Source organism: Sphaeramia orbicularis, chromosome 18 (genome assembly GCF_902148855.1).
Source record: "Sphaeramia orbicularis chromosome 18, fSphaOr1.1, whole genome shotgun sequence".
Lineage (NCBI taxonomy): Eukaryota > Metazoa > Chordata > Actinopteri > Kurtiformes > Apogonidae > Sphaeramia > Sphaeramia orbicularis.
Genome location: NC_043974.1, coordinates 35,111,796 through 35,131,828, shown reverse-complemented (window position 1 = coordinate 35,131,828; position 20,033 = coordinate 35,111,796). Strand labels below are relative to the sequence as shown.

Below are 20,033 nucleotides of genomic sequence, written 5' to 3'. Positions count from 1 at the left end.
GTTGACAGTATCTGAAAGGCCTCCTGTTCATTGTTACAACCTGCTGTAAACATTTCAATTGGTCCTTCATTATTAAGTGAAATGCCGTATTTATCGGATTACTCCATTAATCGAAGGAATTTTCAGTAGAATACTCATGTATAAAAATAAAAAAAGTGTATAAAAATTTACCTAATGGAAAAACAACAATTTTGCCAAAAGTCTCATTTTTCGATTAAAAGTTTTTGCGCTGGCTAGAGGTGGTTTTTCGTGCTTTGCGCAAATGGAATATCATGAAAAACTGCAATGGAAAGACCTTTTTTCACAGACTGACCTCCACTCAACTCCCAGCAAAGCCTGCGCCAGTTTTCGGAATCATTTGCGAGATTTGGATGTATATTTAAAGCAAGAAACATTAGGGAATTATAGAAAAAAAAGCCTACGTTTCAGTTAAATGTTTATTTCTGTTGTTGGCTTTTGGGTCTGTTCTATTAAAAAGAAAGAAAGAAAGAAAGAAAGAAAGAAAGAAAGAAAGAAAGAAAGAAAGAAAAAAGCTTTTTCTATCAACGCAACAGCATTCTGTTAGCGCTGTGATACCGTAACCTTTGTTGAATTAATTTTCATAACACACAGCGGATTAATTTCCCCTTCTGACAGGTGTGTTTGATATTAGCATGTAGCGATTAAAGCTAGCGCCGGCCCTGTTGACAGCATCTGAAAGGCCTCCTGTTCATTGTTACAACCTGCTGTAAACATTTCAATTGGTCCTTCATTATTAAGTGAAATACCGTATTTATCGGATTACTCCATTAATCGAAGGAATTTTCAGTAGAATACTCGTGTATAAAAATAAAAAAAGTGTATAAAAATTTACCTAATGGAAAAACAACAATTTTGCCAAAAGTCTCATTTTTCGATTAAAAGTTTTTGCGCTGGCTAGAGGTGGTTTTTCGTGCTTTGCGCAAATGGAATATCATGAAAAACTGCAATGGAAAGACCTTTTTTCACAGACTGACCTCCACTCAACTCCCAGCAAAGCCTGCGCCAGTTTTCGGAATCATTTGCGAGATTTGGATGTATATTTAAAGCAAGAAACATTAGGGAATTATAGAAAAAAAAGCCTACGTTTCAGTTAAATGTTTATTTCTGTTGTTGGCTTTTGGGTCTGTTCTATTAAAAAGAAAGAAAGAAAGAAAGAAAGAAAGAAAGAAAGAAAGAAAGAAAGAAAAAAGCTTTTTCTATCAACGCAACAGCATTCTGTTAGCGCTGTGATACCGTAACCTTTGTTGAATTAATTTTCATAACACACAGCGGATTCATTTCCCCTTCTGACAGGTGTGTTTGATATTAGCATGTAGCGATTAAAGCTATCGCCGGCCCTGTTGACAGTATCTGAAAGGCCTCCTGTTCATTGTTACAACCTGCTGTAAACATTTCAATTGGTCCTTCATTATTAAGTGAAATATCGTATTTCCTCTTGCGTACAATATTTATAATTGCTCTTTAACCAAGCAAAAATATGTTTTATCCAATTACTCAATTAATCGAAGGAATTTTCAGTAGAATACTCGAATACTAAAATATTGGATAGCTGCTTACACTCGTCGCTTTTCCATTGACCCTCAAATTGCGCAAATATAACTTGGGTACAAAATTTACCCTAATGGAAAAATGACAATTTCACCAAAAGTCTTATTTTTCGATTAAAAGTTTTTGCCCTGGCAACAGGTGGTTTTTCGGGCTTTGCGCAAATGGAATATCATGCAAAACTGCAATGGAAAGACCTTTTTTCGCAGACTGACCTCCACTCAACTCCCAGCGAAGCCTGTGCCAGTTTTCGGAATCATTTGCGAGATTTGGATGGATATTTAAAGCAAGAAACATAAGGGAATTATAGAAAAAAAGCCTACGTTTCAGTTAAATGTTTATTTCTGTTGTTGGCTTTTGGGTCGGTTCTATAAAAAAATAAATAAACAAAAAAGCTTTTTCTATCAACGCAACAGCATTCTGTTAGCGCTGTGATACCGTAACCTTTGTTGAATTAATTTTCATAACACACAGCGGATTAATTTCCCCTTCTGACAGGTGTGTTTGATATTAGCATGTAGCGATTAAAGCTAGCGCCGGCCCTGTTGACAGCATCTGAAAGGCCTCCTGTTCATTGTTACAACCTGCTGTAAACATTTCAATTGATCCTTCATTATTAAGTGAAATACCGTATTTATCGGATTACTCCATTAATCGAAGGAATTTTCAGTAGAATACTCGTGTATAAAAATAAAAAAGTGTATAAAAATTTACCTAATGGAAAAACGACAATTTTGCCAAAAGTCTCATTTTTTGATTAAAAGTTTTTGCGCTGGCAAGAGGTGGTTTTTCGGGCTTTGCACAAATGGAATATCATGCAAAATTGCAATTATTAAATGAAATACTTTATTTCCTCTTGCGTATTTATAATTGCTCTTTAACCAAGCAAAAATAAGTTTGATCCGCTTACTCGATTAATCAAAAGAATTGTCAGTAGAATACTCGAATACTAAAATATTCGATAGCTGCTTACACTCGTCACTTTTCCATTGACCCTCAAATTGCGCAAATGTAACTTGTGTATAAAAATTTACCTAATGGAAAAATGACAATTTTGCCAAAAGTCTCATTTTTTGGTTAAAAGTTTTTGCGCTGGCAACGGGTGGTTTTTCATGCTTTGCGCAAAAGGAATATCATGAAAAACTGCAATGGAAAGACCTTTTTTTGCACCAAGAGTCACGTGAATTAAAAAAATGGATGTTAACGTACGTTACGACAAGCGAAGCTGAAGAAGAAGAAACATGTCGCGGTATGTGTGGACACACCATGAAACCCGATCATTTTTTTAAATTTAGCACGAGATAGAGGGCTAATATATAATAATAATGAATATATCTGTAAATCAACACCATATTTACGTTCATCGCTATGTTTATGAATGACTTCTCTTGTCATCTCCCGATAATAAATAAACAAATCAGCGCATTTGTGATTTAATGGAAAAACCGACATTAGGCACTTCTGTTTTTTTGACATTTAGTAAATATGGGTAAAGTTTTGCGCAGATGTCCAATGGAAAAGCAACTATTGAAACAATATAAGTCATATATATATGTATAATGTGCAAGTATAACTTGCGCATAAAAATTTACCTAATGGAAAAACAATTTCGCCAAAAGTCTCATTTTTCAATTAAAAGTTTTTGCACTGGCAAGAAGTGGTTTTTCGAGCATAGCGCAAATGGAATATCATGCAAAACTGCAATGGAAAGACCTTTTTTCGCAGACTGACCTCCACTCAACTCCCAGCGAAGCCTGCGCCAGTTTTTGGAATCATTTGTGAGATTTGGATGGATATTTAAAACAAGAAACATAAGGGAATTATAGAAAAAAGGCAGTATTTCAGTTAAATGTTTAAAGGCTTTTGGGTCGGTTCTATAAAAAATAAAGCTTTTTCTATCAACGCAACAGCATTCTGTTAGCGCTGTGATACCGTAACCTTTGTTGAATTAATTTTCATAACACACAGCGGATTAATTTCCCCTTCTGGCAGGTGTGTTTGATATTAGCATGTAGCGATTAAAGCTAGCGCCGGCCCTGTTGACAGCATCTGAAAGGCCTCCTGTTCATTGTTACAACCTGCTGTAAACATTTCAATTGGTCCTTCATTATTAAGTGAAATATCGTATTTCCTCTTGCGTACAATATTTATAATTGCTCTTTAACCAAGCAAAAATATGTTTTATCCAATTACTCAATTAATCGAAGGAATTTTCAGTAGAATACTCGAATACTAAAATATTCGATAGCTGCTTACACTCGTCGCTTTTCCATTGACCCTCAAATTGCGCAAATATAACTTGGGTACAAAAATTTACCTAATGGAAAAATGACAATTTCACCAAAAGTCTTATTTTTCGATTAAAAGTTTTTGCCCTGGCAACAGGTGGTTTTTCGGGCTTTGCGCAAATGGAATATCATGCAAAACTGCAATGGAAAGACCTTTTTTCGCAGACTGACCTCCACTCAACTCCCAGCGAAGCCTGTGCCAGTTTTCGGAATCATTTGCGAGATTTGGATGGATATTTAAAGCAAGAAACATAAGGGAATTATAGAAAAAAAGCCTACGTTTCAGTTAAATGTTTATTTCTGTTGTTGGCTTTTGGGTCGGTTCTATAAAAAAATAAATAAACAAAAAAGCTTTTTCTATCAACACAACAGCATTCTGTTAGCGCTGTGATACCGTAACCTTTGTTGAATTAATTTTCATAACACACAGCGGATTAATTTCCCCTTCTGGCAGGTGTGTTTGATATTAGCATGTAGCGATTAAAGCTATCGCCGGCCCTGTTGACAGCATCTGAAAGGCCTCCTGTTCATTGTTACAACCTGCTGTAAACATTTCATTACAGGCTTCCTCAACCTATATTTTCGCCCCCCCACCCGCCACCCGCTCTGCAGTCAGAACAAGTCCGTCAGTCGCCGAGAGAAACCGAACAAAAGGGAAAGAAAAATGGAGCTGGTGAGAGGAAGGTGAGGGTGACAGGAAGACTCTGAGGAGCTCCTGCTGAAAATATTGAAGGAAAAGGAGAACATTAAAGTCAAAAAGGAAAAAAAAGAACAGGGGATGGTAAAGGAGGTTAGGAATAAAAACGGAATAAGAATGTAGAAGCGTATAGAGGCAGTGAAGCCAACTCCTACATGTGCCTGGTAGTTGACATCATCGAAGCTAAAGGTGTCTGTTCTCGTGCGAATGCGGTTCGAGGGTGGCCTTCGCTGCATGGCCTCTGTTTGTTAAGTATGGCGCTTATCGCACAGACTCCCAGGATTTCTTTTCTTGGAGCTGCAGAAAAATCGCCTTTTCCTATTGATCCGTTCGCATGTAAACAGAGCGGCTCCGGTCTGAGGCGCGAGGTATATATATATGCACTGGAGATTTCCCAGCGCAGATGCCGTATAGTATACAGTGTGTTCCACCTCTGCTATTTCTGTGCACTGCCTCCATGATTAAACTACCCTCCTGGTAATGTCTAGAGCTAAAAGGGAACTACAGAACACTGCATGTGGAGGAAAAGTGTCATAGAAACATTTGTCCTACATTTTCCACATGAAAACCCCTAAAACAGGGTGGGCAACGGACATTGGATGATTTAAAACATGCTAGTATACAGTCTGTACACGAAAAATAAGATTTAAGGGTTTTTGTTTGACTTTGTTACAACTGTATATATAGTAGGTGTCTGTAAAAAGATTATTTACATCAAACAATCCAAATGCATTGGCCTAAGTCTCGCCAATTGGCTATTTTAGAAAAATGAGACGAAAAAAAAACAAAAAAAACAATTAAAAACTAGTTACTGTTAGTGAAAGCTAGCTTCATTTCATAATCAGGTATGATGAATGAGGCTAATTTATTTAATTTAGCCTTATGTTGCGATACTGATTGTGGGAAAGTCAAAAATATTTACCTTTTTTTTTTTTTTTTTCCTGGGTAACTAAATTACAAAACAAATTCAGCGAAAAAGGTGGGAAAAAACCCAAAAAAAACCGCAGTTAGCGTTAGTGGTCTAGTCCAGTTTGATAATCACGTGTGATTTATGAGGCTAATTTGTTTAACTTAGCCTTATATTGCGATACTGACTGTTGGATAGTCAAAAAAAAAAAAAAATATATATATATATATATATTTTTTTTTTCTTGGGCAACTAAGTCTGAAAACAAATTGAGTGAAAAAGGGGGGAAAAACCCTTAAAAAACTACAGTTACCATTTTGAAGGCCTTCCATTTCATAATCAGGTATGATGTATGAAGCTAAAAGTTAATAGTTATTTAATTTAGCCTTATGTTGTGATACTAACTCATGGACAGTCTACAATATTGTAAAAAAAATCCTGCGCAACTAAGTTGGAAAACAAATTGACTGAAAAAGGGGGGATAAAACCCAAAAAAAGTACAGTTTCCGTTAGTGAATGCTAGCTTAGTTTCATAATCATGTATGATGTTTGAAGCTAATTTATTAACTTAGCCTTATGTTGCGATACTGACTCTCGAACAGTCAAAAATATTGTAAGCATTTTATTCCCTGGGCAACTAAATCGGAAAACAAGTTGAGCAAAACAGTGGAAAAAAAATCCCCAAAAAACTACAGTTACCGTTAGTGAACACTAACTTCGTTTCATAACCAGGTATGATGTATGAAGCTAATTTATTTAATTTAGCCTTATATTGCGATACCGACCCTTGGAAAGTCATCAGTATTGTCAACATTTTTGTCTGTGCAACTAAGTCGGAAAACGAATTGAGCGAAAAAGGAGAAAGGCCCAGAAAAACTACAATTGCTGTTAGTCAACACTAGTTCCATTTCATAATCAGGTATGATGCAAATGCTAATTTATTTCACTTAGACTTTTGTTGGGACAATGACTCTTGGACAGTCAAAAATATTATAAACCTTTTTTTTCCTGGGCAACTAAATCGGAAAACAAGTTGAGCAAAAAACGGGGGAAAAAATCCCAGAAATACTACAATTACGGTTAGTGAACGCTAGCTCTGTTTCATAATTAGGCATGATGTATGAAGCTAATTTATATAACTTAGCCTTATATTGCAATACTGACTCTTAGATAGTCAACAATATTGCAATCTTTTTTTTTTTTCTGTGCAACTAAGTGAGAAAATAGATTGAGCAAAAAAGGGGAAAAAACCCCAAAAAACTACAGTTACCATCAATGTACGCTAGCTCTGTTTCATAATCAGGTATTATGTACATGCTAATTTATTTAACTCAGCCTTATGTTGCAATACTGACTTTTGGACAGTCAAAAATATTGTAAACATTCTTTTTTTTCTGCGCAACTAAGTCAAAAAACAAATTGAGTGAAAATGTGTGTGTGTGGGGGGGGGGAACAAAAAAAACCTACAGTTCCCGTTAGTGAGTGCTAGCACTGTTTCATAACCAGGTAGAATGTATAAAGCTAATTTATTTAACTTAGCCTTATGTTGCGATACTGACTCTTGGACAGTCAAAATTTTTGTGAACATTTTTTTCCTGGGAAACTAAATCGGGAGAAAATGTAGCAAAAACGGGTGAGAAAAACCCCCTACAGTTCCCATTAGTGAACGCTAGCACCGTTTCATAACCAGGTATGATGTATGAGGCTAATTTATTTAATTTAGCCTTACGTTGCGATACTGACTCTTGGACAGTCAATCATGTTGTAATCTTTTTTTTTTTTTTTCTGCACAACTATCAGAAAATAAATTTAGCGAAAAAAGAGGAAAAAAATCTACAGTTACAGTTAGTGAATGCTAGCCCCATTTCATAATCAGGTATGATGTACATGCTAATTTATTTAGCTTAGCCTCATGTTGCGATACTGACTCTTGGACAGTCTTTTTTTTTTTTTCCTGGACAAGTAAATTGGATATAAATTTACCAAAAAAGGGGGGAAAACCCAAAATTTCATTGTCATCCTAAAAGGTAGCGCAACTCTATTAACATGCAACACAGACGAGTACAACACAAGTTCTGCAATACAAAAGTTTACAATTAATAACGCATCAGCTAAAGTAAGTAAAAAAAAAAAAAAAAAACGCACTCGGCACTTAGACTTATTTAAAAAAAATCCAACAGAGATAGGACTGAAACATTTCCCCTCGTCGACTCCAGTTATTAATGTTCCAGTTTTTACGATGCCATTTGAACTCATCATAAAATTGGTTAACTCTAGCTAGTATTAGCATAGAAATGAAGTCCGCTAATGTCGACAAACGACCACATAAATAAACAAACACATGCTAATCTTCCATATTGAACCCTTAAACAGCAGAACAGATTCATCGTAGTAATTCGCCTCCATTTTCCTTCCCATAATGCCTCCTTTTATTGACCGTTTGGAACTCATTTTGTTTGACTTTGACAGCTTTGCGGAGCAGATTGAGCACACATGTCGCTTCTATTACGTCCTCTGTAGCGCTAAAATATACACAAAGGGTTTTTTTTTTTTTTTTTTTCATTGTAACAGAGGCAGCGCATATAAGTAAGTAAACGACTGTGGCCGTCAGAATGTTTGGTCAGCTCGTTATGGTAGTGAAGATGGATTTTCTAATTAGCTGGAGCGTGGATGGATGAAGAGTTGAGTTATTCATGCGCTGATTACAAAGTATGAGTGTTTCCGTACGCCTGGACTCAGTAGAACATGAGTGGAGGATGTTCTAGTGGAACTGGACCAGGAATGGGGTCATGTGACCGCTTTACCACCATTCACAGACTCAGATGGGCGGAGCTCTGTCTAACAGCTGTCTGAGTCCACCCCACTGCACTGGTAATGCTACTTCTTCTTCTTCTTCTTCATTGTTTTCTTTTTCTTCTTCTTCCTCTTCTTCTCCTTCCTCTTCCTCATCTTCCTCATAGTCTTCTTCCTTTTCTTCTCCTTCATCATCTTCTCCTTCTCCTGCTTCTTTTCCTTCTTCTTCTCCTTTGTCTTCCTCTTCTTGTTTTTCCTCTTCTTCTCCTTCCTCTTCTTCTTCCTCTTCTCCTTCTTCTTCTTCTTCTTTTCCTTTGTCTTCTTCTTCTTCGTCGTCTTCTTGTTTTTTGTCTTCTCCTTCATCTCCTCCTTCTTTTCCTTCTTCTTCTCCTCCTTCTTCATCTTCCTCTTCTTCTTGTTTTTCCTCTTCTTCTCCTTCTTCCTCTTCTTTTTCCTCTTCTCCATCTTCTTCATCTCCTTTTTCTTCTTCTTGTCCTTTTTTTTCTTCTTCCTCACCTTTTTCTTCTTTCTTCTCCTTCTTCTCTTCTCCTTTTTCTCCTTCTTCTGTTTTTCCTTCTTCCTCTTCTTCTTCTTCATCTCCTTCTTCCTCCTCTCCTCCTCCTCCTCCTTCTTCTCCTTCTCCTCCTTCTTCTTCTTTTTTCTCCCCTTCATCTTCATTGTCTTCTTCCTCTTTTTCTTCCTCTTCTTCTTCTTCAACTCCTTCTTCCTCTTCTCCTCCTCCTCCTTCTTCTTCTTCACCTCCTCCTTCTCCTCCTTCTTCTTCTTTCTCCCCTTCTTCATCTTCATTTTCTTATTCCTCTTTTTCTTCCTCTTCTTCTTCTTCTTCTTCATCTCTTTCATCCTCTTCTCCCCCTCCTCCTTCTTCTTCTCCTTCTCCCCCTCCTCCTCCTTCTTCTTCTTCTTTCTCCTCTTCTTCATGTTCATTGTCTTCTTCTTCTTCCTCTTCTTCTCCTCCTCCTCCTCCTTCTTCCTCTTCTTCTTCTTCTCCTTCATCTCCTTCATCCTCTTCTCCCCCTCCTCCTTCTTCTTCTCCTTCTCCCCCTCCTCCTCCTTCTTCTTCTTCTTTCTCCTCTTCTTCATGTTCATTGTCTTCTTCTTCTTCCTCTTCTTCTCCTCCTCCTCCTCCTTCTTCCTCTTCTTCTTCTTCTTCTTCATCTCTTTCATCCTCTTCTCCCCCTCCTCCTTCTTCTTCTCCTTCTCCCCCTCCTCCTCCTTCTTCTTCTTCTTTCTCCTCTTCTTCATGTTCATTGTCTTCTTCTTCTTCCTCTTCTTCTCCTCCTCCTCCTCCTTCTTCCTCTTCTTCTTCTTCTCCTTCATCTCCTTCCTCTTCTTCTCCTCCTCCTCCTCCTCCTCCTTCTTCCTCTTCTTCTTCTTCCTCTTCTTCTTCCTCTGTCTCCTTACACATCCAGCTTCTAGGGGTCAAATATCACCTACGTGGGATTTGGCGTCTGATTTTTTAAAATTTTATTTATTTATTTATTTATTTTTTAATGGCTGAGTCTTTCAATTGGTGTGTGAGCGAGGGAGACGAAAGAGAAATAGGCCAAGAAAGGCAGTCTGAGGGTCTGTAAGAGACTGCTTTAGAGAACATCCTTGTGTCTTTTGTGACTTTCTGAGGGAGTTCGAGGGGATCGAGGGTGGTTTAGGGTGAATTCACCCCGTCTTGCCGTTGTAAAAATAGCCATTACAGCGTGGAAAATCACAGCTTGCCTCTCGGACGCACCACATCTGTATTAGTTTCGGCAAGAACTAGGTGCTAGGGGAATTGTGTGGGGGGGTGTCTTTATGGGCAACCAGCTGAGACCACATGCGAGGAACATGCTAATTGGTATTCAGGCCAGGGCTGTGACAGCTTCCCACACAGTCCTTTAGCAGCATACACATTCTTTTCTGTTGCCACGGCGCCCAGGCCCCGGCGAGAGTTTCCTCGACGACGGAGACGAACCTGCTCACTTCCCGTCAGCGCAAGACAATTAAATTGGAGTCTTTTCAGCCTCTCTTCACTTTTATTTTCTGCCAACTCCCCTCTCTTCAGCTTCTGTGGTCATGTTTAACCCTTTAACGTCTGTCAGATAAATGTGTGCGTTTGCCGCTCCTGCTTCTCATCACCTTTTTTACACCCGTCGTATAACCTGATACCACATGTGTGCGGAACATTCTCATACAGGGTGGGGAAGCAAAATTTACAATGAACATTTAGTTGTTTTTTTCTCAGCAGGCACTACGTCAATTGTTTTGAAACCAAACATATACTGATGTCATAATCATACCTAACACTATTATCCATACCTTTTCACAAACTTTTGCCCATATGAGTAATCAGGAAAGCAAACATCAAAGAGTGTGTGATTTGCTGAATGCACTCGTCACACCAAAGGAGATTTCAAAAATAGTTGGAGTTTCCATAAAGACTGTTTATAATGGAAAGAAGAGAATGACTATGAGCAAAACTATTACGAGAAAGTCTGGAAGTGGAGGAAGTGACAAAAAAACGTACTAAAGCTTTTATTAAAGCTCTCAAATCCAAAATCCTAAAGGATCCAACCAAATCCATGAGAAAAATGGCAATTGAAATTGTGGTAGACAACAAGAACGTTAGAAATGCAGTAAAATATGATTTGAAGTTAAAATCTTACACAAGAACACCAAAACACTTGTTGACAACAGCAACAAATCCAACTTTAGCAATTTTTGGGAATCATGTTTCTGGCCGCCTTCTAGCCCAGATCTAAACCCTCTGGATTCTGCTATTTGGGGCGTTTTAGAACATGCTACCAATAGAACATCACACAGCTATGTCGACTTTCTTAAAGATACTATTAAAGAAGAATGGGAGAAGTTGTCACCCGAATATTTGAGGAACACTTTCAGTTTCAAGTTTCAGGAAGCGTGTGAAGGCAGTTATTGAGAAAGGAGGAGGACACATAGAATAAAAACATTTTCTATTATGGAAATTTTCTTGTGGCAAATAAATTCTCATGACTTTCAATAAACTAACTGGTCATACACTGTCTTTCAATCCCTGCCTCAAAATATTGTAAATTTTGCTTCCCCACCCTGTATATTGACAGAAAAAAAACCTCATCTGGACTAATGTTGGAAATGTTGGGGCCTGAACCTGAAAAATTTTATTCTGATTTTGAAAAAAGTGAAATTACTTATGAAAACATACCTTGACCCTGCGGAAATGGAGATTTTTGAGATAACAGATTGATTTATGTGTATGTGTAAGTGCATGTGTATTATATATATTTATATGATGGTAAATGGGGATCTATCTATCTATCTATCTATCTATCTATCTATCTATCTATCTATCTATCTATCTATCTATCTATCTATCTATCTATCTATCTATCTATCTATCTATCTATCTGTCTATCTATCTATCTATCTATCTATCTATCTATCTTAGGTTTGGGCAAGTTAACACATTATTACCGCGTTAATACATTCATTAAATAACGCCGACAATTTTTTTTTTTTTTTTAATCTCCTGTTAATGCTATTTTATTCTAACTCATATTCTTCTGCCTCTGCTTGTGTGCGTGTAGCGATTAGCTCGGCAGATAGACAACAGGTTTCCCAAGAAAAGCCAGTTGCCGAAAACTTCTGTCCAAATCTTTTACTTGAGACTCACCGTAAAACTGCAACATACAAACAAAATATGTCTCAGTTCTGTTCATTGCCTTAGTGCATTTACATGGCATTATATACTGAAATGAATGGGAAAAAGATCGCTAGCTCGACGCTAACTTGAATGGGAAAATCCATAGACATGCTAACGATTAGCATTTACAGATTAATTTAAGATTTATTTGTGTCCTCACGTACCGCAACATGTTTCTTCTTCTTCTTCTCTTGTTGTAACGTACGCCAACATCCGTTTTTTTTAATTCACCTGACTCTAGTTGTGAAAAAAGGACTTTCCATTGCAGTTTTGCGTGATATACCATTTTCGCTACGCCCAAAAAACCACCTCTTGACAGCGCAAAAACTTTAAATCGAAAAATGAGACTTTTGGTGGAATTGTTGTTTTTCCATTTGGTAAATTTTTATGCGCAAGTTATATTTGCGCAATTTGAGGGTCAATGGAAAAGTGACTAGTGAGACACTGCAAATGAATATTTTTGCTTGCTTTCAAATGTTAGAATATTATCCAGTCTTTTGCCGGTTGCCGTTTTTACATATTTTCTTGGAAGACACAGGTTCAGGGACATGAGGTCCATTTCTATATCAGTGTGAAATATTCTCTCCATTTCACATATAAGACTTCTACGGGTTAATCCTGCTGTTAAAGACACAGTGGTCCTGTCGTGATTCACCAATGATGATATCAGTGAATAATCATATATGCATATTAGTGCTACAGGTCTTTCTCCAAACATACTTTCACTGAACAAGTTCAACCTGAATACCCAAATAATGAAGCTGTAACTGTAACACAACCTCATAAGGTGAAAAGTGCCACAGCTGTTCAGCATTTGACTCAAACCCAGTGTTTCAGCTGGAGCAGCGTGACGATGCATTCATAGAAATAATGTTCCCATAATCCAACACTGACATGAAAGGGGGAGCAACAAGTCTCTATTAGCGTCAAAAGAAAGGCAGATTTTATCTAGAAATAGAAGCTCAATTTTAGCTTTAGCTGTGAGCAGTGAAGGACGGTGAATCATCTGTTCAAAAACCAAGAGAAATGGAAAAGTTTAGTTCAGTTCGAATATGCAATAAAACAAAGTAATCCTACTTAGTCCTTATAAATGAAACTGACTATAAGAAAATAAAACAAACAAACAAAAAAAAACCTAAAAATTCTACATGAAAGCAAAGTATGACTTCATTTGCACATTCAAAAAGGAGTGGGAGGAAGTAGAATTTATTTAATCCCACCCCTTCTACACACAACAGTCGATAGTTTAGCTTCATATCAGCAGAATATATGAAACAAACGAGTCCCTTCAATCAGTTAACCTCACTAATCATCTTCACATACACACACACACGCACTCACACATGTACAGTGTGTATATATGATATATACACACATACACATACATACATACATACATATATACATGCATACATACACACACACACACACACACACACACACACACATATATATATATATATATATATGTCAGGGTAGAGACTGCGATCTGGTAGGATCTGCGATTCTACCAGTAGAAACTCCGATCAGAGTCTCTACTGGTAGAATCGCTGATCCTACCAGATCGCAGTCTCTACCCTGACATATATATATATATATATATATATGTGTATATATATATATATATATATATATATATATATATATATATATATATATATATATATATATATACTTACATACACATACGTACATACCTACATACATCCTTGAAGGCAACACAAATTGAATACACAAAGAAAAGTGAACAATAAGACAAAGTGAACAACAACAGCAGCCAAACAAAACATAGAAGTGAAAGGTTCATTTAACTTATGACAACTGAACCTGTGAGTTCCAGGTGACAAAATCAGAATACAACAAGAACAGCACTCAGAGAGCATAGACCTCCGCCAAGAGAGATCTGCCGCCCCCCCCCCCCCCCCCCCCCAATCACCACCAAAAATGTATCATTTGTTCCTTGTGCCAGTATCAACATTTCCTGAAAATTTCCTGAAAATCCATCCATAACTTTTTGAGTTATCTTGCTAACAAACAAACAAACAAACATGCATGAACACACGCACACAAAGCATCGTGATCACAGTACCTCCTGGCGGAGATAATAACCTTTGAATTTAATGAACCTCTACATGATCAGTGAATTAAATATAGGAAAATATATGATTTTTCACTTGAAATTTGTGGAAAAACGGGATCATTTTGCAAATAAATGCTGATAAGTCACTTAAAGGTTAAATACAGAAAAAAATTCATTTGGAAACTGACATAAAAATAGCTCTGGGTCTTTATGGATTAATTTATTAATTATTAATTATTAATTATTATTATTATTATTATTATTATTATTATTATTATTATTATTGTTGTTGTTGTTGTTACTATTATTATTATGATTATTATTATTATGATTATTATTATTATTATTATTATTATTATTATTATTATTATTATTATTATTATTATTATTAACCCTTTCATGCATTAATTATGAGAACCTTAATCAAGATTTTTTTTTCCTGAGTGTTTTTATTCCTCTTTAGGCATGAAAAAAAAACAATGTGATTGATTTTTTTTTTAATCAACCTGTTTTTCATGGAGTTACAAAAATGTCCACTCAGCTACACCATGAATTTTATTCTTGAAGCAAAGAAACATTTATTTAAAACCCAATATCATAAAGTAATATGAAAACAGTGAAATGGAACCATGTTTAATGCAGCTAATCTGATGTTTTCTCACATTTGAACATATTCTAATACTAGTTATTACTCACTTCATGGAGATAATATGCAAAAAATAAATATTAACAATTGATTTCCACTCAAGAACCAATCAAGAACAGCAAAGTTACAATAATGGTATGAATTGCAGTTTATGAGATGATGCATAAATGTCCACTGTGTTGGTTGATATGGAACTAAAACAACAAAACCCATGAATATACAAGAGTAAAGCTGTAGAGTAACTGTCCACTGTAGTGACCACTATGCATGAAAGGGTTAATAATAATAATAATAATAATAATAATAATAATAATAATAATAATAATAATAATAAATTAATTTTAAAATTTAAAAAAATTCGATCACATTTTTTAAACAGTATTCTCAATATATGGAACCAGTTTCTCTTTATTCAAAAACATGTCGTGAATCAACACTTGACCCGTCAGTTGTGTTTGCGACAGGTGTGTGAACTGTTTCGTCTGATCACCAGATTGACTTTTTTTCTGCGCCTACATTACATTTTCATTTCTTTCAGCTATCACAAACCCCTAAAGAAGACACGTTTTCCATATGAGGGCTAACTCTTGTCATCTGGACACACACACCAGCGTGGTTTAGACCCAAACGTAGCGTTCATGAGGCCACCTCTGCCGATCGCTGCTAACTCCCTCCGGCTCCTTTTTCTTGTTCACACTGAGTTAACACAGTTGTCAGTGTGATGTGAACAGACTAATAAGCCTGTGAGCCTTTTTCGGCAGCTCCCACACCTGGAAATACCTTCTTTTTTTTTTTTTTTCCCCTCTCTCTCTCAGTTCTAGATATAACGGCGTATATTAAGGGCCCGCTGTTTTGCAACACACAGATGTTCAGATGTTGTTCAGATGCAACAACTACACATTGTTAATTTGTCTGACCTTTTGTTTTGACTAGCTGCAGAGTGGGAGGCGACCGATCTGAAGAAAGTAGAAGAATCTTATGAGACAGTCAACATGGAAATAAGGTAAGAGCAGAGACGACACATATGCAAATGAGCTCCGTCTAACTCATATTTGTGACTAAATCATCAACATTTTGTGCACTTCCGAACCGATGACGCATTTGCTTGTCACATATGCCGTGCTTTATTTGTATGTGTGCTATTGTAAGTGGGCCTTAAAATAGACTCGGTGCTAAAGTAGTCAGGGAAGCTGCACAGTAATGAATTTGCACTCCATGATACCTAAGGCTAATTTCAATGAAGAAAAACAAACGCTATTGGTTGCCTACTGAGCTCCGGTGGATAGGCCTATTCCAGCTCCATTTAACACAAGGCTATCAGCTCGGCATGAATAATCCCAACTCCTGTGTGCCGCCTTTTTGTGTCAGACATGGAGCAAATTAGTGTGGCAAACACCGTCGTTATTTTGGATTATTAAAAACAGGTCTTTTGTCAGAGTATATTGGTTTCATGCCCATATTTGTACTCGTTTTCCTCGACAATGTGCGTAATTTATTAAATACTAAGACACTTAATTATTTCACAAGCTTTTAATTATTACCCCGCCCCCTGAAGGGATGTAAGGGTTGTTGGTTTTGGCTCGGTTTGTTTGTTTGTTTGTTAGTTAGTTAGTTTGTTTGTTTGTTTGTTAACACTCTAGCAGCAAAACTACTGGTTACATTCATACCAAATTGGGTTTATATATTGCCAGTGACCCAGAATAGATGTGATAACATTTTGCGAAAAGTAGGTCAAAGTTGAATTTTTTTATGAATTTTTATTTATATATTTATTTATTTATTTATTTATTTTCCATTTACTTAAAATGGGTGCACTTTCACGTCTGTAGCAGCAAAACTATTGGTTACATTCATACCAAATTGGGTTTATATATTGCCAGTGACCCAGAATAGATGTGCTTATACTTTGGGAAAAGCAGGTCAAAGTTGAATTTTTTAAAGAATTTTTAATTTATTTTTTTTTCTTCTTTTTTTCCCCTATTTACTTATAATGGGCAAAATTTCACATGTCTGTAGCAGCAAAACTATTGATTGAATTCATGCCAAATTGGGTTTATAGATTGCCAGTGATCCAGAATAGATGTGATTACATTTTGGGAAAAGTAGGTCAAAGTTTGAATTTTTTAACCTTTTTTTTTTTTTTTTTTTTCATTTACTTACAATAGTATTGGTATTATTAGTATAATACGTTAGCCTTCGAATGATGCTAAATATTAATGTGTGCTGCCTTTTTGTGTCAGACATGGAGCAAATTAGTGTGGCAAACACCGTCGTTATTTTGGATTATTAAAAACAGGTCTTTTGTCAGAGTATATTGGTTTCATGCCCATATTTGTACTCGTTTTCCTCGACAATGTGCGTGATTTATTAAATACTAAGACACTTAATTATTTCACAAGCTTTTAATTATTACCCCGCCCCCTGAAGGGATGTAAGGGTTGTTGGTTTTGGTTCGGTTTGTTTGTTTGTTTGTTAGTTAGTTAGTTTGTTTGTTTGTTTGTTAACACTCTAGCAGCAAAACTACTGGTTACATTCATACCAAATTGGGTTTATATATTGCCAGTGACCCAGAATAGATGTGATAACATTTTGCGAAAAGTAGGTCTAAACTGAATTTTTTAATGAATTTTTATTTTTATTTTTTTATTTTTTTCCCCATTTACTTAAAATGGGTGCACTTTCACATGTCTGTAGCAGCAAAACTATTGGTTGAATTCATACCAAATTGGGTTTATAGATTGCAAGTGACCCAGAATAGATGTGCTTATATTTTGGGAAAAGTAGGTCAAAGCTGAAATTTTTTATGAATTTTTAATTTTATTTTTAATTAATTATTTTTTTTTTTTTTTCCCATTTACTTATAATGGGTGCACTTTCATATGTCTGTAGCAGCAAAACTATTGGTTGAATTCATACCAAATTGGGTTTATAGATTGCAAGTGACCCAGAATAGATGTGCTTATATTTTGGGAAAAGTAGGTCAAAGTTAATTTTATTTAGGAATTAAAAAAAAAAAAAAATTCTTCTTTTTTTCCCATTTACTTATAATGGGTGCACTTTCACATGTCTGTAGCAGCAAAACCATTAGTTGAATTCATACCAAATTGGGTTTATAGGTTGCTAATGACCCAGAATAGATGTGGATATACTTTGGGAAAAGCAGGTCAAAGTTGAATTTTTTAAAGAATTTTTAATTTACTTTTTTTTCTTCTTTTTTTCCCCTATTTACTTATAATGGGCGAAATTTCACGTCTGTAGCAGCAAAACTATAGATTGAATTCATGCCAAATTGGGTTTATAGGTTGCTAATGACCCAGAATAGATGTGCTTATATTTTGGGAAAAGTAGGTCAAAGCTGAAATTTTTTATGAATTTTTAATTTTATTTTTAATTAATTAATTTTTTTTTTTTTTCCCATTTACTTATAATGGGTGCACTTTCATATGTCTGTAGCAGCAAAACTATTGGTTGAATTCATACCAAATTGGGTTTATAGATTGCAAGTGACCCAGAATAGATGCGCTTATATTTTGGGAAAAGTAGGTCAAAGTTAATTTTATTTAGGAATTAAAAAAAAAAAAAAATTCTTCTTTTTTTCCCATTTACTTATAATGGGTGCACTTTCATATGTCTGTAGCAGCAAAACCATTGGTTGAATTCATACCAAATTGGGTTTATAGGTTGCTAATGACCCAGAATAGATGTGGATATACTTTGGGAAAAGCAGGTCAAAGTTGAATTTTTTAAAGAATTTTTAATTTACTTTTTTTTCTTCTTTTTTTCCCCTATTTACTTATAATGGGCAAAATTTCACGTCTGTAGCAGCAAAACTATTGATTGAATTCATGCCAAATTGGGTTTATAGATTGCCAGTGATCCAGAATAGATGTGATTACATTTTGGGAAAAGTAGGTCAAAGTTTGAATTTTTTTAACCTTTTTTTTTTTTTTTTTTTTCATTTACTTACAATAGTATTGGTATTATTAGTATAATACGTTAGCCTTCGGATGATGCTAAATATTAATGTGTGCTGCCTTTTTGTGTCAGACATGGAGCAAATTAGTGTGGCAAACACTGTCGTTATTTTGGATTGTTAGAAACAGGTCTTTTGTCAGAGTATATTGGTTTCATGCCCATATTTGTACTCGTTTTCCTTGACAATGTGCATAATTTATTAAATACTAAGACACTTAATTATTTCACTAGCTTTTGATTATTACCCCGCCCCCTGAAGGGGATGGAAGGGGTGTTGGTTTCTTTGTTTGTTAACACTCTAGCAGCAAAGCTATTGGTTGAATTCATACCAAACTGAGTTTATAGATTGCCAGTGATACAGAATAGATGTGATTACATTTTGGTAACAGTAGGTCAAAGTTGAAATATTTTATGAATTTTTTATATTTTTTTTTCTTCATTTACCTGTAATAGTATTAGTATTATTTGTACAATATATTAGCCTCCGGATGATGCTAAATGTTAATGTTTGCTGCCTTTTTGTGGCAGACATGAAGCAAATTAATGTCGCAAACATTGTCATTATTTTGGATTATTAACCCACAAAGACCCAAAAATTCACTGATGACAAACAGCATCTACTGATATAAAATATTTCATATCTTCTGATCCATTAATCTTATCAAACCATTTAAATAATTGGTGTAAAATACAGTTTGTCATCTTTTCATGGTCATCAGATATGACCCATTCAGACGTTCAGAGGCTCCATGGTTACCATGGAAACACTGTCATCTTCTACAACATTGATTCACCAGTAAAACCCATGGAGTTGGATCAATGACAGTGGATGGACACACTGGGTTTATGTTCAGTTAATGAGAGATTTTACTGAAAAGTTACTTTTTCTTCAGGTTTCTGCTCAGATATGATAACCTTTGAATTTAATCTGAGCTTTTATGAACATCTACAAGATCAGTGCATTAAATATGAGAAAATGTATGATTTTTCTCTTAAAATTTGTAAAAAAAAAAAAAAAAAAAAAAAAATTGGAATAATTTTGGAGTAAATGCTGAGAAATCACTTGATAAATGTTAAACAGAAAAAAATTCATTTAGGAACTGACATAAAAGGAGCACTGAGTCTTTATGGGTTAAATAATAATAATAATAATAATAATAATAATAACTTTATGGGTTAATTAAGAACAACAACAACAATAATAATAATAATTATAAAAATAATAATAATATATTGCACCACCATCTGTATCTCAAGGGACTTTGTATGTAAGAAAATACATGATTTACATGGAAAAAACTCAAATTAAAGAGGATAATATTACAAAAAAATGTGATACATTACTAAAGAAAGGTTAAATATAGAGAAAGAATAATTTGGGAACTGCCTC

General features: G+C 35.4%; 1 protein-coding gene across 2 annotated transcripts in view; it reads left to right on the top strand.

The window, feature by feature from the left end:
• Positions 1-20,033, top strand: part of LOC115438835 (glucosidase 2 subunit beta-like) — a 479,883-nt gene that overhangs the window by 311,649 nt on the left and 148,201 nt on the right. Inside the window, exon 11 of one of the 2 annotated variants that reach the window (XM_030162688.1) lies at positions 15,608-15,671. In XM_030162688.1, the coding sequence (XP_030018548.1) occupies positions 15,608-15,671 (64 nt within the window). Of the gene's footprint in view, positions 1-15,601; positions 15,672-20,033 lie in introns of both variants that reach the window. The other variant, XM_030162687.1, reaches the window with a different exon arrangement.